Here is a 13,242-nt window from a genome sequence, read left to right as displayed (position 1 = left end):
GGCACATTAGGGCTTGGTGCTGCTGCACACACTCAGCCCCCTCCATCCCATATTACCTGTTCTCTCTGTTGGCCCTCCTTCTGTTACTGCCCCTCTGGGCTGTGCCACTTCCCAGCACGCACAGCGGGAGGTTGAGTGTCTTGTCTGTCTTTGCTGGGTTAGCAGGGAATGGACACATCTGAGCACAGACCATCTGTGGTTGTGCCCTTTGTTTGCGTGGCACTGGGGGTACTGCAGGAGGTGGACCCGACAGTCTCCTGAATTTAATGCTAGCAGATAAGTGGAAGCCAGGTGTGAGTCTGTGGTTTTACAGTGCACTTGATTGGAGCCGGACACCCAGGAGAAGGAGCCTGAAAAGCTGTAACAGCTCCCCTTAAACAATCACATGGATGGTGGAGCTGGATCCTGTGTGCTGGTTTTCATGTGTTGGAAACAATTAGTGTTTTGTGACCAGTGAGAGTGTCTGCCAGCAGATCAAGGTGCAAGAAGTATTCAGCAGAGAGCTGATAAGGTCTGAAAGGGTCTCTTTGAGCCTCCTGGAATTATGTGCCTCCTCAGCTCTGGTCTTCTACAAATAAAATCAAATCATTAACTCATGCTTGCTCACCTTCCCAAAGGGGAAATGATGTCTGGGTGGAACACAATGCAGGTGAGCTTCTGCAGGCAGTCATAAACTCAGATTCACCCTTCCCTGCAAAGCCTGGGGAGAAAGCGTTGTCTGTTTGCCAGGCACGAACGGATCACTGCAGCACAACTCCAGCAGAGGGTTGCCAGCTCTGCCCATGTTTTCCATGCCTATGTGCAGACTTAGAACAAGTTTAGCTGATAAAGGCTCCATTGATTTACATAAGATGAAAGAAACCCGATTCTGTATTTGCTGAAACACGGGTGGGTGTGTCTAAGCCGTGACATGAAAGGGCAGGAGACTGTGGAGAGAAGATGCTGTTTGGATGCACAGAGGGCATGGGCTCAGCTGAAGTTCACTGCAAAGGTTTTGTTGCCCCAAAAAGGGGAACGAATGTGGGTGGATGGTGCTGAGCAGCACCAGGTTTCTGAACGCAGATGAGGACAGGTAGGGCAGGACAGGGCTGGTGCACGTGCCTGATTCCTCACTCCCTTTCTGTTTCAAAGCAGAGAAGAAGAAAGGGAGGTCGGCCACCTTCTACCCTCAAGACAACACCCCCTTCCTGCTTCCTGTGGATGAGACACAGCCGCCGGTGTTCACAAGCAGCATGGAGCCCGTGGGCGTCAGCACAGAGATGGCACTGCTCAGCAACGTCCTAGCAGCGTACGCCTTCATCACAGGTAGGTCTGGTGGCTGCTCCCTCTGTGCGCTCCCATGGGCTCTTTGTAGACCCTCCACGGAGCCCACATCTCAGTCACTTACAGACAAATCTGTTTCTTTGAACTGCTGGTGTTTCTCATTTGTCTCTCATCAAATTCTGCCTTCAGAGGCCTGACCAGGGCAGCTCTGGCAGACACCACGCAGCAGGGGTTATTGTGCTCTGCTTTCCCCTGAATTTGCTCTCATCTGAAGTTAAATACAATGTGATCTTAAATGTGGTCTTATTTCTAATGCTGTGTTTTTCCTGAAGATGAAAGCCTGGCACATAAGGAAGGCAAGCTTGTTGTCCCATCATTTGGAAAATAAGCAGCACTCAGATCATTACCTGCTAAAGAGAATTTGGCTTATCTTCAGTAGGAATGTGAAGATGAAGTAGCTTGCAAGTCTGCTTAATTATATATTTAAATGTAGTTTAGAGCAAAATTTCCTTGGATCACACATTATCCTTCACCCACGTGTATCTTTCAAGTCGCAGAGGAAGAGTCTTCCTTTTAAGATTTGCATTAAAAAGTTACTCTTGAAATAGAGACTGTGTGCTCTGCTCAGTGCTTGGGCTCAGTATCATTGAGAGTAAAATGTCCAGACAACATAGTGCAAATATTTTCAGTCTTGTCCAAAGTAGGAGCTGACTGCAGAGCTGGGGATCCACCCCCACAAAGGTGCCACTGGCTCCGTGTGTTTTAGGACAATCTCTGCAGCTTTCTGCAGCAGGAGGGCCCTGTTTCTCTACCAACCTTCTGTGACACTACACGCCATTTAAAGTCTATTTTTCTTATAAGGCTGCAGAATGCTCTCCACTGTAATGAAATGTTCGTCTGCACCTTGTTGTGATACCAATGCACTGCTCTTTTACTGCAGGCTGTGAATAATTCTGCGTCCTACAGCCAGTCTGCTCACACCACCCCAGTGCAGTTAAGCTGGGATCTGTACAACTCAAACTGTGTTCGTGAGCAATAGTTATTTCACGTCTTCATGAAATTACTGATTCAATAAATAGTAATGCGTTCTTGGTGCCCTGCTCTTGCTGAGATACCACCGTGCTGCTACAGACAAGTATTTGAAGTAACTACTTTGGGCTTTTCATTTTAAGTAGCTTAATAAGTTTTTCTGCACATTAAGTGAAGGATCCTTCTAAAAGGACCGTGAATATTGAATGCAAAGTTCTGCTTTTCTACGCATTGACTGAATGGTGTCATTGAGATTGGCTGTTGGTGGCAGCCTAAATGCAAGTAGTGACGTTCTTCACAAAAGACAACTGAGTGGGATGTATTTTTGTTGCTTCCTAAGGAAAGATTAGAAAAAGCAAACACTAAATGTGTCTTCTGTCTGTCATACTCCTCCCTTCTCTTACCTACATCTATTTTTGATGAGGGGAAAAAATTCCTGTATTCTCAATGCTAATAGAAAATAAAATGCTGTTAACATTATTTTCCCCATCTGCGCAGTAACGGGTAGCAGAAACTTCTAGGGTTTATGGTAGGGGGCAGCAGTACTGGGATCTGGGGCTGCTGACTGTGTCCCGTGGACTTTGCTTCCATTTACCACAGCACAACTCTTTGACCTTGCAGTCATTTTATGGGCACAAGGCCTCAATTCATCCCCTTGCCGAGGTGCCAGTCTTGACAGGAGCCTTTTGCTCCAGAACAAATAGTAAATCACAGGATCACAGAATTGCAGGGATCCTCTGGTCTTCAGGCACCTCTCATTTGCCAGGCCCTTTCATAGATGATAGAGAGCTGCTCAGCAGTCACATCTGCCAGCTCCCTTAGCACACATGGGTGCATCCCATTGGGCCCATGGCTTTGCGTGCACTGATTTTCTCAGAATCACCGAATCACCAAGGTTGGAAAAGACCCACAAGATCATCCAGCCCAACCATCCTTCCATCACCCATTCTCACTAATCCATGTCCCTCCTTTTACTGTTGACATACTTAAAAATCCCATTTATTGTTACCCTTTACCTCCTTTGTAAGGTATAATTCCGAGATGGCTTTAGCCTTCCTCATTGCGTCCCTAAAAACAACAGCCTTAACTGTCTCATTGATGCAGGACTTCTTGCTTACCCTCTTACAAAGCGGTCTCCTTGTGATGTGTTCAGATTCACTGGATGTCAGGTAAATGGTGAAACTCAGACCTCACCACTTTGGCTTCCAGTGAGGAGTTCCCATTTTGTTCTCCACTGCACTTAACCATGACTGTCAGATGAATTTTAATCTCAGTGGTATGTAGGTTCAGTTTGGTATTTATCACCAGAGTAATTGATGACTGCCCTATGGATTGAAAGAGCAGATGCCGTAAACTCTTTTTATTTGCTACACGTAATGTTGTCATTTGCTCTTAGCAAGGAGGATGGATTTGGCATTATTTTGCAATATGTTAGTACGGGGAGGAGGCTTTATGTTATGAGTTCAAAGACATGATGTGTGACAGGGCAGAAATATAACTGGAATAAAACTAAGGCACTGCAGAGCTACCCCTCTTCTTGTTGCAGACTTTGGGCAGTGGAACACTTGGAAATGTTTGTGTTTGCCCAGGTCTGCAGCCTTGAATGGGGCTTAGACCACAGCAGCTGTTGATGCCCATAGAGGAGTCACTATAGTGGCTTAGGAGAGGCAGGGGCCTGGGTGGCCAGAGAGGTTTTGGTTCATAAATCATCCACCACCCCTGACCACAGCCTCTGTGCCAAGGGGAAACGTAATGCAAGAAGTGCTCTGTTTCACGACAAAAATGTCCCTCAGGTGCACTCTGCAAACTGAAACTGAAACTATCAGCCTGTGAAACTGCTGTTCAGGACTTGCCTGTGCTGCTGGGTTGGATCAAAACAAGACTTTGTAAAAGCAAATTGCAAATAGGGAAGGTACATACAAGCTGTTTTTTTGTGCTGCAGGCTCTGTTATTTGCACAGTTGGCACACGCAGAGTCTTACAGCACACAGAGAGAACGAGCACCAATATTGGCAAAAGCCTCTGGGCTCATTTCTGCCATAGTTTTGGTTGTGGTTGCCACGTAAGTGTTGGAAATGTTCCTGTTGACAACCAAGGGGTGAAAAATCACAGCACAGCAGGAAGCAAAGCCTCTCTGCAGGAGAGTTGGTTTTCACTGTCAAATCTCTTTGCAGCCATCACCGTGTTTAGGACTATCACAGCCAGTTCAGTGTTACCCAGCTTCCAGAGCCTGGAAAACATTTCTTCAGAAACAGAGAGTCAGTAGCACCTGTGATGAGTGGATTTGTCAGCTCATCAGACAAATGGGTCTTATGCAGTGGTTGGTCCTGCAAAAGGCTGAGGGGCTCCCTTAATTTAAAAGCCATTTATTGTCACAGAGTTGGGATTATAAATCGATGCAATCCCTATGTGTGAATCTCAGTCCTGTTATTTGTTATGGACCTGATCCAAAACCTGTGTGAGTATCTGGGAAGACTTCACTCCTCTCAGTGACAGCTGGACCTGCCTCTGCAGTCAAATCCTCCAGCAAGACCAGAACCATCCCTTCTGTTTGTGTAAATATTGTCTGAATTGCACCAGAGCACTTCCAGTGCCTTCCTTTGGATGGAGGACTTACTCCAGTTTTGTATCCACGATGAAGCAGTTAGAGGGGAACCTCCACAAATCCCTGTTTTATTCTTCCGTAAGCCCTAAACCATTGCTGCCAAGTTATTAACGAGGAGCTTCCGAAAAACAACCCGGGGGAGGTCGTTCCAACTTTTCGACTGCTTGGCCTGAGCTTTCTTAACAAGGGGCTCCTGGAGAGCTCCCTCTGTTTGGCCGGGGGATTTCGGCAGCCTGTGGGGCTGACTGTCAATTCCCAAGAAGATATTAGTCCTACTGTTTGTGTGACTGTGCTTAACGCTGAGCTCTGAAATATCCCTCCCCGCTGAGGTTTCCGAATGTATGAAGCCATCAGGGGAAGCCAGCAGCGTTAATGCCTAGATTGCTTTGTATTTATTGAAACGATTTATTATAATAGCGGTAACAACCTCGGCCTGTGGCATTTCCTGGGGAATTAATGGCAGTCTGGGCCGATACTCCCAGCAGATTGTTAGCCCTCAGGAAACAGGCTCCATAATTGCTGCTGCTTTGGTTAGAAAAACAAAATAAAACGTGTTTCTAATTTCTGGGCAGTTTGGGTGGATAGAAAATGGCGGGGTTTGTGTCGAGAGTTTACAAAGAGCGTAGATCTTTGGTCTGCAGTGATTGAATCAGGCCTGAATCAGTGACATTTTTATCAATGCATTCAGTCCAGAAAGAGAAATACCGCAGAGAGGGAAGGCAACCCCATCTAAAGAGATGGACTGCAGCTGGGTACTGCCAGAAGGGTGGGAGAAAAACAGCCTTGTGCCGTCATCCACTGGAAGACGGCACTGGAAGAAAGAGCTCCACCGGTCAAAATCCTTGTGCTAGAGGGGCAGTGAGATACACGTGCATATGAATTCATATTGAAGTATTGTTAACTCCTGTTACTGGTATCCATGCACTTCTAAAGAATTCTTGAAATACCCTGGGATGTGTGACTGTGGGTGTGATGGATGTGAGCCTCCTTCGAGTTCTGGAAGGATCTGAGCATCCATATCTGAAGAGGATGCTCCTTTCTGTTCTTCACAAGGAGGATGTGCAAAGAAGGAGGCGAACTGATCAGCCCCCAAATAGAGCGTGTTGCTGACTTGGCTGCTTCAACTGAGAAAATAACGGAGTCCCTGGTTTTTAGCTTAAGTTGCTCTTTCTGCTGTGGAAACAGAGATGTTGCTGCACAAGTGGATTGTACGCCTGATAAATGCCAAGGCTGCAGTTGAATGGAGAGTTACAGCTTGTGAGGAAGTCCAGACAGTGTCTCAGATGTTGACAGAGTAGCTGGAGGAGCTCATAAGTGCCAGCAAAGCCCAAAGATTCAATTACAGCCTTCGCACTGCATGGAGGGCTATACACAAAAGGACGAGCAGGGGATGAAAAATGGTTGCTTAAGTATCAACGGAGGTGCTGCTTGCACATGAGCAGGATACAGTAGCATGGAAAAAGGAGTAGGGAGGAGAAATGAAAAGCAGGACATGGACAAAAATGGGAGAAGAGAAACCACACGTGTCTGTCTCAGGCTCGAACCCATGTTTTTTTATGAGTTGCTTTAAAAAGAGTGAACAGTGGAACTAATGCAGGCAAATGAAGCCCATGTGTGTGCAGGAATGTGGTGCTCAGGAAAGTGCTGGGCATCGTGTCAGCCAGAGCCAGAGCAGGGGCAGGCTGCACCTCCTGCCTTCTGGGACAGACCGATCAGTCCTGCTCATTTATCCATCCCTGTCTGCGTGTCTCTGGAGTCCTCCTTGTGCCTCCTTGCAAGGGAAGCTTTGCAATTACTGTCCTAGTTGTGCTGCAGATGGAGGTAAAGGGGGATGATGACATTCTTCCTGGGGTTGTCATGTCTCTGGAATTAAGACCACCTTACTGTTCGCGCTGTAGCAGGATGATCGCTTTGCTATTGCATGAGCTGGGCTGCAGATTTTATCCATTTTCCAGCCTTTGAGTTCAGGATTCCATTAACTTCTGGACACAGAGTAGTTTAGGTTGTGTGGGGCCTCCAGACATCAGCTGGTCCAGCTCCCCACTCCTGCTGTTCTCCAGTTCTTCTATAAACTTCTATTTGGAGGAAATCATTGGAGAGTGATCTAAAAGCATAGCGTGGGGGGTGAAGGTAGAGCTGAGCCTTGTAGTTTTTCCAGGGACCAAATAATAGCCTTTCAGCTGGTGGGATCTGGTACAGCTTCATCAGTGAGTTCAGGGGATTAGGGCTCATCTGAGGAGCTGACTCCATCCTTGAACTCAGGACTTCCAACAGACACAGCAGAGCAGAGCTGGCTGTGCTTCATCTTCACCCACTCAGGGTGTCTGTAAACGTGCAATACTCTGAAGTGATTTAGCCCAGGGCAAGTGCAATAACAACATTATCACAATTACACTTCTTAGCAGACTTGTGGACCAAAAAACACCACCCTGTAGTAAGTAAAAAGATAACCTAGTTGAAAAGGTGTTTTGGAGTCTCGTAGTATCACCACAAAATGGAGCTCACTCATCGTGTCAGGGCACAAACCCCGCAATGCTTCTGTAGCACAGGTATTCTTTTTGGTGGTCTGGGCAGAAGGCCAGCACGCTTGCCTTGGAAAAGCAGAAGAAACTTATGAATAAATAATACGCATTTTTCCACACTGCAAGGCTTGACATTTCAGCTGAGCCACAGCACAGAGAGAATGTGAAGCTTTATAGTACGCTCTATTCCGTGTGCAGTGGTAATGGCTGTGACAGAAAGATGCACTCAGTTGCTTCTGGTTGTGCTGCTCCCAGGTCTCAATGCCATTCCTGTAGCAACTGGAATTAGCATTTAATTCATTTGTCAGTTCAGTTTCAGTTCAGTTTATCCTTCCAAATAACTCCAAGACACAACTGCAGCTAACCTGCATTCTGCATGGGGGTCAGTGCCTTGGCAGCAGATCCACCGGGTAAAATCCCCTCCCTGGCTTCCATGGGGAGAGGAGGCAAAGGAGGGCTTGGAAGCAAACAGAGCCATTAGAAACTGACCATTGCTGGAGTTTGCACGGAGGAACAAGTTGTGCAGGTCTGTTCGTTCAGGATCCATTCTCAATCACTGTTTGCTTTCCCCTTTTCAGAAAACCCCGAGCGGGCCGCTCTGTATTTTGTCTCTGGCGTGTGCATTGGACTGGTGCTGACGCTGCTGGCGCTGGTGCTGCGGGTGTCCTGCCGCACGGACTGCAAACGCTCCTCCACCAAAAAACCTCCCCGGGAGAGCGACTGCGACAGCAGCGACAGCGATGCGGACTCGGACAGCACGTCGGACGTGTCGGCCCGAAGGCACCGCCGCTTCGAGAGGACTTTGAACATGAACGTCTTCACTTCGGCTGAGGAGCTGGAGAGGGCGCAGCGGCTGGAGGAGCGGGAGCGCATCATCCGGGAGATCTGGATGAACGGCCAGCCCGACATCCCCGGCACCAGGAGCCTCAACCGCTACTACTGAGCAATGGGGAGCCGGCTGGCCCCACTGCCGTGGGGCTCCTCCACCCCTGTGACAGCAGGGAGGGTGCTGAGGAATGCCGTGTGGGTGCCTCCTCTTGTCCTTCGTACCCGGAGCTGTGCCATGGACAGCAGTAAAGCTTTCACATCCTCCTTTTCCCTGGCGTATGACTGTCACCCCTCCCCATAGACACTTTCTGGTCACGTCAGAGTTGGCTGCCATCTTCATTTCTGAGTGGCTGGCACAGAGCTGACAGTTAAAAGTCCTCCTGTGTGGGGCTTGGCACCCCGTGGTACGAGTACTGCCCACTTGGATGGGGAGACAAATCATCCTGGTCTTGGTTTTCATTTACGGATGTTGGGCTTCCCTGTCCCGCGGACTTTGGGAGAACTGTGACCAAAGCTACAGCTCTGGAAGGATGAATGGGGAGGGCAGGGGGTGCATCCCGACTGCTTGTCTTGTGACTTCAGAAGCCATGAGATGGACCCGATGAAAACCCAATGGCAAATATGACTTGTGAAGAAATGGGGGGTGGGGGGGGAGTGTTCTTCCATCACGAAATCATCTCGGTGCTTGGATGTTTGCCATAGTGTATTCAGTTATTTATGGCTGTCTTTTCATACTCCTTTTCAATGGGAACTTTGTTTTTTAACCAACACCTCAGGGATAAAATCCTATTATTTTTTTTGAGTCTGTTCTCCCCGCTGGCCCCTGTCAGACACAACCCAGCTCACTTCCAGCAGTGAAATACTGTAATATAGGAGATGTGTCAGTGATTGGTGAGATGTTAACAACCTCAAAGAGGTTGAAAAGGCTTTTCTGTTTGTTTGTTTTGTTTGAAATATATATATATATATATTTGAAGATGCTGCACAGGAATGTGCCTTATTCTTTTTTTGTTGTTAAAATGAGGTTTTCCTATGGATAGCACTGCACAATGTTTTATATATTTTATTAAAAAAAATGAAAAAGGAAAAGGTCTATGTTTACTAGAAAAAAATGAGACAAAAGAAGCCACGTATAACAACAGAATGGGTAATAAATGCTAAATAAATTCTAGTTTGCTTCAATACATTTGGATTTGCATCCTCACTTTTGATGCTTTTGTTGCTCAAGGAAAATGGTCTGGAAGTGTAAAACGATCCAGGCTGACATGCCTTGCATGCAGGAACCTGGAGGCACTTTTATTTGGCCTGTGCAGTTTCATATGGGATGACTCAGTATTGACACGGGATGTAATTTTACAGCTGATATTTAGAAATAAAGCAGGAGGCGAGTCCTGAGCCCCGGGTGAGTCACCAGGTGCTGTGATTTAGCTGGGATTTCCAATGTGCTGCGCTGTGCTGAGAGGAGCAAAATGACAGGATGAGGTCGGGGAGGTCAGTTTTGTTGGCTGTAACAAAATACATCCCTTCAACTTTGGCAATCGAGGAGTGGCAAAGGTTTGGATTTGGAGCACTGCATCCTGAGAGAGGGACTGCCAAAGTGGTGTTGGAGATGATAAAAATGAATGGATTTATGTATGCTGCTTTTCCAAATGAATTCTTTTGTCCAGAGGGGTTCAGATGTAAATCACGAGAAGGCCCATGATACAAACTGATGCAGAATGTACCCTGGGCACTGTGAGCACTGCTGTAAATCTTCCAGCTGAAGCCTACAAGGCAAAGCAGCAGCTGTGCACCCCGCTTTCAGCTCAGCCTTCCATGGGGATCAGTGTGTAACACCGGGCTCACCATCATCACGGTACATGCAGTACTGCTGTGTGCTTCCACCTCCTTTGGTCTCGGGGCCATGCATCTCTAATAAGGCTTTGATTCAAGAAAAAGAAAAATACAATCCTCGGAGCTGCCCTAAATAAAATACTTGAAGTCATTCTGTAACTATTTCTGGATTTGATCCAAAGCAATTGAATAGTTTTGGGGGAAAAAAACACCATCAAGCTTAACAGGGCAGGAGATGGTGGTTTGCATTTAACTCTATAAACGCACAGAGCAAAGCACACAGCTGGAGCACAGAGGAGCTGGATTCACTGCAGAATGGGATCAGATCCATACTCCTCATCCCACAGGAGCCTGAAAAGGTAAGTTGTCCCAGTCAGATCCCGCTGTGCTCTGCTGCTCTCTGTGCGTTGCCCTTTGGCTTCTCAGGGCCACTTCCAGCTCCTGCGCTCATTTGCTCCATCGGCGTCTCCTGTGCTCACTGTTCCCTGACAATCTCACTAATATGGTGTTGATTGCCTTTCCCATGTCCACGCTGCTGCTCACATCCTCCAGACATTCCAGCCAGTTAATAAGGCATGTGTTCCCCTCCACATTGCTTGGGACCACCACTTAACCCCTTACCTGCCGCTGTTGCCAGCACCACAGGGGCTGCACAAGTACATCAGATGTGCTGCCAGGATGTACAGCATACACACATTCTGTATATTTTTTCCTGTTGATGTACATTGTTCTGAGCAAAGCTGAGTGGCTGCGCAGCAAACCAAACCTCAGGCTGTGGCTGAGCTCAGAGCACGCTCAGTTCTGAGGGGGGTCTACTACTGCCAAGGCCTTCCATCCTTTGCCAAGTGCAGTCATTGCCTCTTCGGCACCTCCTGACAGCTACAAGCTTTTCTCCTTTGTAATAAGCTTTTGTTTTTGGAGGATATATTTGCTGAACACAAACACTGATAGCAGAGAGGAGCAAAGTCAGCTTGTGGGTCTGAGCTGTCAGAAAACACCTTCAAGGTATCTGAATGCTCGGTGTAATTCGGTACTAGCAAAGAGTCTGTGCAGTTATGGCACCTTCTAAAAGGATGGTTTAAGAGAAGAAGTTCAAGGGGGTTCAGGTAAGTCAGAGTGAGTCAGAACTGGGGACTCTGCATCTAAACGCAGTGCAGGATTTGGGAATGGCCAAAATAGCCTCTGAGAACTGATCAACAGACACCCAGAAAAAAACAACTGCTAACAGTTCTGCTTGAATCCAAGGATCTCGTGTGCTTTGGTGCTCACAGAGCAGAACCTCCAAAGGCTGCATTTCCTGCTGTAGCAGAAGTGCTGTCATGGCCTGAAGCAATGATTGAACAAACACCTGGTAGGAAGGCAGGGCGGCCCATGGGAGCTCAGGTGTATGCAATGCAATGCACTGAGTGACCAGAAGGGCTGGAGCCAGGATCCACCCCTTCCCAGCCCTCATTTAAGGGTTGGCAGTGGAGGTGAGGGGATCGTGCTGGAGTTTTCTGTGGTTTTGAGGCCTTCCCAGGGTAAGCAGGCTCTTCCCTTTGTTTCTGAGCCCTTAGCTGCTGTATGTGTCTCCTCGCTTGTGCCGCCTGGGACTTTGCTACCACACTCTCATTGCTGCACTTTCCATTGCGGATGCACTGGCTGTGAGCTACATTCAGTTTCTAGGATGAAAAATTGATGTTTGAATGTAAACTAATTCTGTTTACTTATGGTGAAGTGCCGTGCGGAAGCAACAGTGACAGCAGTCAATGTTTATGTCTCAGGCACCCGCACAGACTCCAAGGGAAGAAGGAAGGAGCAAATAATTCTAGCCATGTCATTTTCTTTGGATTATTTCTGTTTGATATAAAGCAGGAGGGCAAATCATATCTTTTGGTTTTTGACCTGAGAAATTTCGACTTAAAATTGCCCAAGAGGGAGGAGTTGAGAAATCTTATTGCAAATAACTCTTTTCTGCTGTCTGCTTTGTTTTTATAAGCAAATATTTTGGTGAAAACTTCTCAGCCACTTCTATGAAGAATAGTCAATGGAGCTCTACAAACCCAATGAAGAAGCCGTAATGAAGGCATCCACTCTTTAGGTTCCTCTGAGAACAATGTCATCACTAATAACATGGTCATGTGCTCCAGTTTCATAAGAGGAATGAGTTGTGGCATTTCTTTGCAGCTACTGCTCCCTTCATTGGCTCTGTGTGCCACATCCTTGTGAAACTCCAGCATGGTCTGCAGTGGCTCCTCATCACCTTTGCAGGCTCATGGAAGGTCAGGTTGCTTTGCAGAGAAGTACATCCAGTGTGTGTATGGATGCACGTGTAGGAGCTGGCAGAAGAGCAAAGCCAGCAGGCAAGGAAAGCCTGAAAATATGCATGAAGAGTGTGAACTCTGCACTCAGTCTTGACTGTTGAGAATGCAGCTTCAGAGGTAGATAATGCCCCTGAAGTTAAGCCCCTCTGACACTGGTATGTGAAGGAGGTCTTTCTCTTCCTTCAAGTTTTAATTGTATGGAAAAGCATTGTATGAACTCAGGTAGGAAGAAATCTGGAGCATTTTCAAGGAAAAACTGCAGTGCCTTAATGATGAGCATGGGCTGCTTCCTGAAGGTTTTGGTGGTATGGAAGAGTGACTTTTTTGGTTTCTGTGCAGAGATCTGAATCTGTTGGGAAGATAGAAGGGAAGGTGCACTTCTACATAAAGTAAAGCTACTCAGGGCGAAACAGCTTAAAATGCTGATAGAGCATCCATTTGTATGTATGAAATATTGATGAATGGTTGGTCTGGGAAGTGACTTGCATTGATTAGCTATTAGCTCAATTCAGGGCACTAAATATTCCTTTAAAGTCATTAATCTCAAGGACAAGTATCTCTTTGGAGGAAGGCATCTTTTTAACAGTCTTTATAATTGCAAACTTCAGAAGACAAGACTGTCCTGGCTGTGAAGCTTTTCATCCTTCAGCTTCTGTTCCTTATACCTTCTGAGCCTGAATTGATGTGTCTGGAGGTTGGCGACCCTGCACGTAGCAGGGTGTTGAAACTAGATGATCATTGTGGTCCTTTTCAATCCAGGCCATTCTATGATTCTGTCATCTTTTGGTTCATTCATGGCACGGCAGTAGCAATAAAACATTTCCTTACTGACCTATCTCTGTATTCCTTTTCTTTCAGAG

General features: G+C 46.9%; 1 protein-coding gene across 8 annotated transcripts in view; it reads left to right on the top strand.

The window, feature by feature from the left end:
* The window catches only part of EVA1A (eva-1 homolog A, regulator of programmed cell death), a 147,119-nt gene extending 137,689 nt beyond the window's left edge, over positions 1-9,430 (top strand). For 5 of the 8 annotated variants that reach the window (XM_015859944.3, XM_085542334.1, XM_085542335.1 and 2 more), the window contains 2 exons: positions 1,132-1,305; positions 7,997-9,430. In XM_015859944.3, the coding sequence (XP_015715430.1) occupies positions 1,132-1,305; positions 7,997-8,361 (539 nt within the window). In that variant the 3' untranslated portion in view covers positions 8,362-9,430. The remainder of the gene's footprint in view (positions 1-1,131; positions 1,306-7,996) is intronic. The other 3 variants (XM_015859942.3, XM_015859943.3, XM_085542337.1) reach the window with 1 other exon arrangement.
* The last annotated feature ends 3,812 nt before the right edge of the window (positions 9,431-13,242 follow it).

The sequence above is a fragment of the Coturnix japonica genome, chromosome 3 (genome assembly GCF_054131305.1).
Source record: "Coturnix japonica strain WE chromosome 3, WE-NBRP24, whole genome shotgun sequence".
Classification (NCBI taxonomy): Eukaryota; Metazoa; Chordata; class Aves; order Galliformes; family Phasianidae; genus Coturnix; species Coturnix japonica.
The sequence above is the reverse complement of the archived record's forward strand: the minus strand, read 5'-3'. Positions and strand labels throughout refer to the sequence as shown.